The sequence below is a fragment of the Geospiza fortis genome, unplaced genomic scaffold (genome assembly GCF_000277835.1).
Source record: "Geospiza fortis unplaced genomic scaffold, GeoFor_1.0 scaffold130, whole genome shotgun sequence".
Lineage (NCBI taxonomy): Eukaryota > Metazoa > Chordata > Aves > Passeriformes > Thraupidae > Geospiza > Geospiza fortis.
The window spans coordinates 8,737,780-8,748,004 of NW_005054300.1; the positions used below are offsets into that span (position 1 = coordinate 8,737,780).

The 10,225-nt window shown below is 41.4% G+C and overlaps 1 protein-coding gene across 1 annotated transcript in view; it reads left to right on the plus strand.

The window, feature by feature from the left end:
* The first annotated feature begins 4,432 nt into the window (after positions 1-4,432).
* The window catches only part of ANKRD1 (ankyrin repeat domain 1), an 8,260-nt gene continuing 2,467 nt past the window's right edge, over positions 4,433-10,225 (plus strand). Inside the window, exons 1-7 of the mRNA XM_005416457.2 lie at positions 4,433-4,629; positions 5,806-5,985; positions 7,714-7,851; positions 7,941-8,048; positions 8,680-8,778; positions 9,859-9,957; positions 10,100-10,221. Coding sequence (XP_005416514.1) covers positions 4,600-4,629; positions 5,806-5,985; positions 7,714-7,851; positions 7,941-8,048; positions 8,680-8,778; positions 9,859-9,957; positions 10,100-10,221 — 776 coding nt within the window. The 5' untranslated portion in view covers positions 4,433-4,599. The remainder of the gene's footprint in view (positions 4,630-5,805; positions 5,986-7,713; positions 7,852-7,940; positions 8,049-8,679; positions 8,779-9,858; positions 9,958-10,099; positions 10,222-10,225) is intronic.

Here is a 10,225-nt window from a genome sequence, read left to right on the forward strand (position 1 = left end):
GAGGAAAAGGTGCATTTGAGGTTTTTTGCTTGCCTTTTTTTTTCTGTTGGTGTTTTACTTACTCTTTTCTTCAAAATTAAACTCAAACTTCTTTTATATTATATGCTATACACCTATAATAAACTGACAAAAAAGAGAAAAAGTATTTTCTTATCCTATTTGCGGTCACAGAAGTATCCATCCTCCAGCCCCAAGAGGATGACCAACATATGATGTGATGTAATTCCAAATTTGCATCAATGATTTTCCACCCTCATTGGTATTATTGGAATCAAAGGAGATATTTGTTAAACATAGCTTCGATAAAAATCTAGTGACATCTTACTGCCAATGAAACCTCATGAAAGGGGAGAAATAGCTTTTCAGCAAATTTAATGTGGAGCAGGTTTACACATTTATGTTTTAATTGCAAAATGTTAAAAGCAAAAACAAAACCCAAAACAATAAACCCTCTCTCCCAAAATTAAAACATAAAAGGGTTATTTTTTCCAGGTAATAGTGATTTTAAAATTCTCCTCAAGCTATTTCTAACATTATATAATTCCAATAAATTAGAAAGCGAGAGGCTGCCTGAGTGCACGTCTTACAACAGAGTTCTGACACACTCCTGTTTTGCTAAGAGATTACAAAACCGATGCTTTATGAAAACATTCTTGTATTTTAAAGCAAAATCCATCCAATTCTTTATCACCTTGATTCCCTGAGCTCCTTTTTATTCAAAAGAAGCAGGAATCTCCCTCAGGTAGAGCATCCACTTGGGCTGCATCCAAAGATATCCCAGGCCAGCTTCAGTGCCAGTAAAGCAGAGAAGCTCCTTTTCATTTTTTTTTTAGCTCTCAAGATGTTTTGACTGGCTGAAAAAGATGAAAGAGTTAACAACAGGTTGGCTGACATGACTTAGTGCTAGGAAAACAGGGGGAAGAGTTAACCAAAGCTTTATCAAGACAGAATCAGACAAGTTACATGAAATGGATGCCAATCTTCAGGGCTAGGTGCAAAGAAAACCTTTTTTTAAAAGTGTCTTTTTGCAGAATTAAAGGTCTGGTTGAGACTAGCATTCATGTTAATGCAGTTTACTTGGGTCTTGCCAGTGGCATTTCATTTCATGGCATATGTTGGTGTGATTAAAAAGCATGCATTGTATGGAATTAAAAGGATGCACTTTGGAAGAACTAAAAGTTGGCTCACTGACAGATTGCAAAGTGGTGAGAGTAACGAGTGGAACTATTTCCAGCAGATTCCCACAAGGATCAGTTCCTGGTACAACATTGTTTAGTATTTTCATCACATGTCCAAACAATGATGTAAAATCATAGTTAACTCATTCCCAAATCACTTAACTTCTTGACAAAAGTATTGAAGAGAATATGTTAGACAAATAAAAGTGTTTACTGCCTTTTATGGAAAACCAACAGCTAAAAAGAAAGAGAGGAAAGAAATGCATTTCTTGCAATATGCAGTTAAATACTGCTCTGTTGCAGGTGGATATATAAGGTGTGCTGGGTGCACACACACACTGCAAAATAAACAAGCCATTGCACACTAGCACGTCACTAATCCAGGAGGAGTAACCTGTGGTCGCTACTTCTTCTGTGTACCTTGGTTATGAATTTATCTTTGACTGCACACGTGTGGCACAGTTTGCTGTCTCAGTAATCTCTTAGGTGCACTACCACTCCTCAGCAGCTGATTTTTCCACACCTTACTTAGCAGCAGGAAAAGGACAACAGGCAGCTGGGCACTGCGGCATCCAAGGGCAGCATCTATGGGTGCATGGACAGAGCCAAGGGCAGAGTGCTGGAAAATGTAAGACAGACAAGTTGAGCAGTGACACCGCTGAAGACATGACTGCCACACACTTGACAGGAGATGGCAATATCATCTTTATCACACATGGTACTTTCACTCTACCATTAATCACTTAGAAAAAATTACTACAAACATTCTTTACTCCAGTCAGTTCAATTTTGGTAGTAGGGAACAGGGTGTGCCACAGTTTTCTGTCTGTCATGCTGAGCCTGCTGTCCTTTGGTGTTTTCTCTGTGGAGGATTTTTGTGACAATATCCAGTTGCCTCACACCTTGCAGATGATTGCTCTGCCCTTATCCTTCAGTGGAGTGGCAAGAGTTTTTCAGATTCCTGTTACACATCGCCCACTGACCATCTGCTATTACCACCTTAACGAGAAATCACTTGATGAAAGGTGATTGAGTGGTTACTGTCCGGTACAAGGTTACAAGCTCATTATACTACTTCCCCCTCCAATATTAAGCAATAGTGATAAGCCAAGAGTCTTAGCTGATACAACCTGGTGCATTTCTGCTATTTCAATCGTGTTGCCTTTGTTTATGGGACATTTAGCTTAAAGCATTTACTGTTAGGTTCGTCTAGATCCCAGCCTTTGGTTAAAGTGGATTTCTGGGTGCCACTATTTCAAAATAGAAACTTGGGATAATCAAGGAGTATTCTATCTTTTATTATTCTTTTAGCCATCATGGATGGGATGGTTTAAAGATGAATAAACTGTGGTCTTTCTTTAGCACTCATGAGAATTGGTTTCTGTTTCCCCTCAGAGCACTGAGGTTTCCTGTAAAGCTACTCTGGCTCTGGATTTATGTACCATTTGCAGAGGAAGATCTATCTCCTTAAAGCTTCCACATTAGGTTTTGCTGAGTCAGTTTTATATATCAAGCTGTTAAAAAAAAAAAAGGGAAAGCAAAAAAAGAGAAAAGTAAGCTTCAAAAAAAAACAAGTCCAGAGGAAGTTCACAGTTCCTTAAACAGTTCTTGTTCTAAAAGCAAACCTCTATATTTCTCTTTCTGCATCAGGTCCCTGCTGTGATCTGTTTCCACTAAACTAGAAGTGTTCTACGCAGCCATCCTGTTAGGGTTGTGGATTTCAAGACAATCTCCCAAATAAAAATCAGAGAAATCAGAGAACTGAACAGATAGAGGTAAGCTGTTAGAGCACAAGAAAACTCCAGAGCTGCCTCTTGTCACAGAGACATTTAGCAGGAGTAAAAAACTGCAGTGAAAAAAAGCCTGGCAGTGTGATTCAGAACATACCACTAGGGGGGAATGATAGCGTTGCTGTACTTAAGTTTAGAAAAAAATGTTCTGACAGGTTGTGTTGCTAGCACATACTCTATTTTCGTTCTGGGACTCATTCTCTAATGTCATATATATTCTGAGTGGTAAAGAAACCACCTGATGTCCAGCTTCATTTCAGGGAAAGGGAGGGCATAGGTATGATGGGCACCAGAAGACAAGTTTGGATGTACTCAGATTACTGGGGGATAGTTCAGAGGAGAGACACCTTGAAAGGTCAAAGTCAGGAATGCAGCATGCTAATGATGCTGATGGTATAAACAACACCCGAGATAGGTCTCCATTTGGTGAAGCACTTGTGTACACGTCGTACTTGAAGCACCTGAGCTGCTGTATTCATTTCAGCCAGGTGACCTGTGTGCCTCACCGGACAGGACCTCCAGGCATTGCCCTGTCACAGAACTGATGTGTCTTGGCATTTACCCACACTCTCTGAATGCAAAGATCAGTGTGTCTTCCTCTTGTAAAACTGCCTTCTGCTGGTGATCATTCTCCTGATTCCAGACAACTCTGATTCATAGCATAAGAAAAGCTTTCCCAAAGGATTCAATAGCTCTTTCCCCCCAAAACATACACATCATCTGCTTATATTTGTGTGTATCTCATCTCATCTTATTCTAAAAAATAAACAAATCACTTCTGGGCCCCTATTCTCTCATATATTGCCTGAGAAAACAGTATTAAGTTTTCCCTCTTTTTTTCTTTTGCATAAACATAATTTATCATTTGGCTTTAATCATTGACAATGGTCCAAAAAAATGCAAATCTTACTGTTTTGATATCTTACACTGATTGTAACTCATCATGTCATAGGCCCTTTTAGCACTAGAGACATCATTCTGGTATAGTAATCCCTTCAGAGAATTGCTTCCAACAAATATAGAAGACTGTCATCATGATGAGAAAAAGCCTTTCCCCTAAAAGTGTTTATCATCCAAGAATAAATAGCAATGAAAATAATGGCTTTTTGAGACTTCAGAGGTAATAATCCATTAATCAGGAAGATCTTGCTATAAGCAATGTACATAAGCCATTTACCCTTTCCAGTGTCTGACAGTCATCTGAATGTCAATTAAAAAAAAAAGAAAGAAGAAGAAGATGAAGTTATAACGCTGCATCAACAGACAGCTGTCCTAGTGGGCACTGGGAGCACAGCATGGCTGGCATTGCTGAGCAGTGCAGTCACTGCCCCAGGAATGATGAGCTCACATTCCATTCTGATTCCCATGCTGTGCGGGGCTGTGGGGCTGCCGCCCCTGTGGCCCCTCACTGCCCGGACACCAGATCTGGCTCGTTAACGCGCCTGGAATGAGCCGGAGCCACCGCTCAGCTGGCAAGCACAAGGGCATACTTGGATTCCCAGGTTGGAAGATTATCTCATTCAGGCACAGTTCTCCCAAAGATATATAAGTGCAGTGAGCGTGGTGGTCCCCAGAGCCCAGCCCTGGGAGGTTTCAGCCACACAGGAGCACAGCCTCGGATCACAGCAAAGATGACGATGATGATGAAAGTAGAAGAGCTGGTAGGTGCAACCTTCTTTCATTTAATCACAATGAATTATTTTCTAGACTGTCATTGGACCAGCAGAGAAAGACAACCTTTGTGGATCACTGATTTAGCAGTTTACCAGTACTGCTGTGCTCTAGGGGCAAACCCTTATATACTGTTTGTTATATTATTATATTTTCATTTTAAGTTTTCCTTGGGAAAGGGTCTCACCACAGATACAACTATAGAGCTGTTTGGATTTGGCATCACAGCACAGTTCACCAGGAAAAGATCAACCAAAAGTTAGCTACTTATTTGACTCTGTCCTTGATTTTAATTCATATATATATTTTAGAAGCCAATAATTTTATGATCACACTAAGTAATTCCTATATAATAAGGGACTGGGACAACATATTAATGCTTGGAAACGACAGTATTTTATAACACTACATTAGCAGCTTAATAATAGTATTGTTTTCTAATAATAAACTAACAGTTCCCACAGCCACTGCTGTTCATGATGTAGAAGTCTTTGAAAAATTAGGTCTAGACCACAAGTAATGGGACATTCCACTGCAGGATTCAGACTAAGAATGTCTGATCTGATGGAGAAACTGGGAAAACAGGAACGATTCAGTAAAACACTGCACTTGTTTTCCCAGATGGTTAAGATACAACTGCCTAAGCAGTTAATGCTGTCTTAAATTCTTTGGCAAGGTTCTCAGTTTCTTCTGCATTAGACTCTATAACAAATATAATTTTACAAGGTAATCAAAGAGAAAGGCAGTCTAGGCCACACGAACCACTCTCAAAATACACATCTGCCTCTACTAAGTTTAACAAGTTATCTCTTCATACACACTTACTTGGCATCAGAAATACTTCTGAAAACTATTGAAAATTGTGCTGCTGCACAGCACCACAAAGCTTCTGCCATTCTGCTATGAGTGGGACTTTGGTACTGACAGCAATGGATAAAACCAGCCTTGAAATCCCTCAGCAACATGATTTAACTGCATGGGAGATGTGCCCCAGCCAGCTGCATCCCAGCTAAGCCAGGCACAAGCAGAATGGCCTGTCCTGTCTGTCACACACTGAGAGAGGGCAGGAATGAGGTACAAGCAGCCCTAAGCAATCCATGTGTCCAGGTGGCGGCTACTGCAGTCAAGAATCCATGGATTATATTTTATCCTGTTTGCATTTACAGGTGACTGGGAAGAAGGTGGATGATAAAGAGACTGGCAGCTTCCTCCCTGAGGACTTCAAAAATGGAGAGTATGAAGCTGCTGTAAGATTAGAGAAGCAGGAGGACCTAAAGACAGTCCCTGAGCACTCACTGACCCGAGGTGATCTGGATTATGAGAAGGAGAAAAAACTAGAAGCAGAGGTAGGCTCATGGGTTTTCCGCTTGGATTTTTATCATCATGTGTGCATTTCCTGCTGCAGTCCTTGAAGTTCTGCCTCTCTCTAAGTTAGAAATGCATGGTGAGCTAGAAAACCCCTTGGGAGACCACCACGAAAGGAGGTTGGTCTAAAGTCCACTGAAGACCACAGAGATCTGCTCACCTGTGTAGCCTGTGGGTGCAGGCAGTAACACTTTGAGGCAGAACCTCAACCACCCCTACAGTGCCTGCCTGAAACCCTGAGAGCTCCTGTGCCCAGGGGTCAGCTGCTGTTGGCTGTCAGTGTGGGGAGAGCAATCAGAGCCAGGGAGACACCTTCAGCTGCACACCTAATGACTGCTACCAAAATAACTAACCCACCAATAACATGAAAATGTTCTTTTTATGAAAACAAGGCATTACATTTACTAGCACATTTGGGAAGAACTGTTACAAATGAAACTTATACTAGTCTACAGAAAAGTACTAATTTCAATTCCTGGAGCATGACAATTCTCCCTAGATCCTTAAGAACTGATGTTTCCCCCCCCAATAACACAGTAGCTGTAATAGCTTTAATTTTCTTTTCTTTGTGAAAAAACAATGAACTGGTCTGAAAATTTAAAGGGATTTGGAAATTATAAAGTGTAAGTAGCAGGGGAAATAAGACTTTATTCTAAAACATGAAGAGTGAGAAAGTCAGTCTCAGAAACATTAGAATAAAAACTACTTATTAAACTTCAACAGAGATATTACTGGCTACAGAGGTTTTTTGAGTTCCTTCAAAGCAGGTTCCTAAAAACTTAGTGGGTTTCCAGTTATCCACAGTCAGCATAATTATTTTCCATTAGGCCAATGACCTGCAGACCAAACCACAAATGCAGAGAACAATAAAAAGAAGCAGTGGAAATAACTTGAACAGGAACTCACTTGACAAAACTGTATAACCTATGACCACGTACCAGTGTATTCACCCTGAATCACTCCATGGGACAGAATCTGTCATCTGTGTTCACCCCAAGTTAGCCCCTGTTTGTGAATCTCCTGAAGCCAAGGACACCTTGTGGGATCTCAGTTCAGGCAACACACCAGCCCTTGATGTCAGCAGTGCCCCACACTGACTTCATGCACAGATGCTTTTTACAAGCAGGTAGGGACAAGTCTTAAACGTTTCTTGAACTGCCCCATCAAGGACACTGAGGACATTCTTTGTGGCTTCCAAAATGTACAAACACTTGCGGACTGAAATGCTAAGATCATTCTAAACCTTGTTCTTCTCTTGAGTGTTTGTTTTTAAGCAAAGATAATTAAGTTCCAATAATTTAGGGGCTGCATCATTAAAAAAAAAGTGATTAAAGAAAATCACTTGGTGGAAGTCAGTTGAAACTTCAGGAGCTTTCCAGCTTTCATAAGCTGCACAGGAGATTTTTTTAAATTGTTGTGCCAGAAGAGACTGTAGTGCTGCTCTGACTCCTGGCTTAAATTCATGTCACAACATACAGCTCATGAAGAAGTTAGGAAGAGGTCTAATGGTACATGAAAAACTATAGATGAGGTAGAATTTCTCATATAGTTAGCAACTTATTGTAACAGTCAATTAGTCCTCTCTGAAAAAAAAAATAAAACATTTTATTTCAAAGTTCATCCAGTCTTACTTGAATTGCTGTCCTGCCACTCTGAAAGGGAGAGGTGGTCACACAGCTCAACTTGCTCCTTTCCCTGATTTGTTCCAGCTGAAGAAGAAGAAATTACAGGCCAGGTCAAAACTTGAAAATTTGGAGGATCTTGAAAAAATTATTGAGCTGAAGAAGAAGAAGAGATGCAAGAAAGTGAAAGTGCCTGTTTTAAAGAAGCCTGAACCAGAAGTTATTGTAAGTTACTTCAAAGCAGCTTTTTCTGGGAAAGTATTTATGGGGGTTTGTGCCACACACATTTATGTTCTCTATATTCTTTCCTTCAGACAGGACCTGTGGATATTCCCACATTCTTCAAAGCTGCACTGGAGAATAAATTGCCAGTAATTGAAAAATACCTGTCAGACAAAGGGGATCCAAATGTCTGTGATAAGGTACTGTCTTCTTCCTAATGCAAATCCTGCTATAGAAGAGAACAAAAGTAACTTTTACCATGAGGTTTTGTAGATTCCACTCTCATGAGAGGCAAAAAAAGGGTGGGGTAAAGTAAATAAATGCTGGAAGTTCTGTACATCAAGTTTTCTAGTGGCCACTGAGACCATTCAAAATCATATTACCTCAAAAGATTCTTTATATTTAAAAGAAGGCTCTTGGTGCTCAGGAGAACATGATTTTCTGTAAAAGGTGATCTTCCAATGCTATGGAAAAAGAGATAAGAAATTTTTCTGCAGAACAACAGAAATAAGTGGCTGCCCTCATACTCCATGATGCATGAGCTGCATTTCAAATCACAGTGTAGCATGTTGGATGGGGAACTCAACAGGCATAACTTTAAATCTGGGTACCATACTGCAGATACTTCTCCCATCCTTTAAAATGCTGGGTAGGCAGCTCTCAGCTATCTGGTTGCTATTAAAATTTAGCAGATTTCAGGTCTCAAAAGCTCTTTAAAGGGAACCAGCATGGAGTATGTATTTGCCATCATCCTAGGGAGGGTGGGAGAAGAGATTTAAAGATCTTTTGTGCCATATGTAATATCTAACTTTGCACCGCTTCAATTGCCAGTTCAAACGCACTGCGCTGCACAGGGCGTGTGCTGAAGGACATCTAGAGGTGGTGAAGAAGCTGGTGGAAGCTGGAGCCCAGCTTGAACAGAAAGACATGGTATGCACATCCACTCACACCTCTTCCCAAAAGCTGCTCATTGTTTTAGAGTTGCCAGGAGAACCATTTATAGAAGTGCTTCTTACAGAGGAGGAGTACTAAAAGGCCTTGCAATGCCCTTGAAGTTTATCCTTCAAATAACATTGTTGAGAAGAGGTTTCAGGAGGGAGCATCTGCCTCCCTGTGCCAGAATGGTTGCTGGAAAACACAGAATGCTGGCCAGCAGAGTGCCACAAGCAAGAAAGCCTGGGGAAGGGTAGGGTAGGAGAGCTGAGGTCAGGCTGTCCCACGCAGGTCCCCAGGGTCAGCAGGAGCACCAGGATTTCAAAGCTGTGCCTGGGAGAGCCCCCTGCTCCTCTGCCACAGGGGGTCCGGAGCGCCCACACAGCTCCTGCAGCCATTCGCTGTCTCTGCTGTTCCTTTGCTCCTCTGCCCTTTTTCCCTGGCTGAACAGTTGGCACTGCCAACCTTGCTCCCCCTCGCTAACCCAGCAGGGCTCCCAGAGGGTGAGGAAGAGGAGGAATGACAGGCAGAGTGTGAGCATCAAGGGACTCCTTCCAGCACAGCTCAGGGCACAGATGCTGAATCTTGTAGAGGAGAGGGGTTTTAACTCACTTTGTGGACTTGCATAACATGGGGATTTGTTTGTTTTTAAAAGAGAACTATTATTTCCCTTGAGTTTAATTTTCTATGCATTTTAGAACCCAAAAGGCATTAAATAAAAAATATTGACTAGCACATACCAGCCACATACCAGGATAAAGGTAACTTCTAAGCTCAAGGAATAAACAAAACACATCCTCTTTCACAGCAGCATTGCCAAGATCTCTGTCTTTAGGAGTAATAAGCAATGAATGTGAAGAGCGAGAAATTCACAGTACTGCAGAAATTAGGGCAAAATAAGAAAAGCTGCTACTAGAAACAATTTTTTTTTACTAGAAACTGTAATCACTGTGTGATCACAGTGAAGTGCTCTAGGTTAAATCACATAAAATTAATTTGGATTATTTGGTTAAAATAGTGGGTTTTTTTAATATAATGATGTATTAAAATACTTTAAATTTCTTTTTCCTATTAAAGCTCCATTCTACAGCTCTGCACTGGGCATGCCGGGGTGGAAATCTGGACGTTCTGAAATTCTTACTGGACAAAGGGATAAACATAAATGCAAGAGACAAGGTAAGTGCTTCTGGAACTCTGCAGCTTTTTAAATTTGAGACAAAGAGCTGGCCCTTACTCCCAGTAGATAACTTCTGGCAGCTGTTTTTGAAGCAGCTTTCCCCTGTTCCATGCCACTGACCATCTCCTGCCCTGCCCGCAGCTGCTCAGCACGCCCTTGCACGTGGCCGTGCGGACAGGTCGCTACGACTGCGGGGAGCACCTCATCGCCTGCGAGGCCGATCTCAACGCCAGGGACCGGGTAAGCACCGGCAGCTCTGCCCTGCCG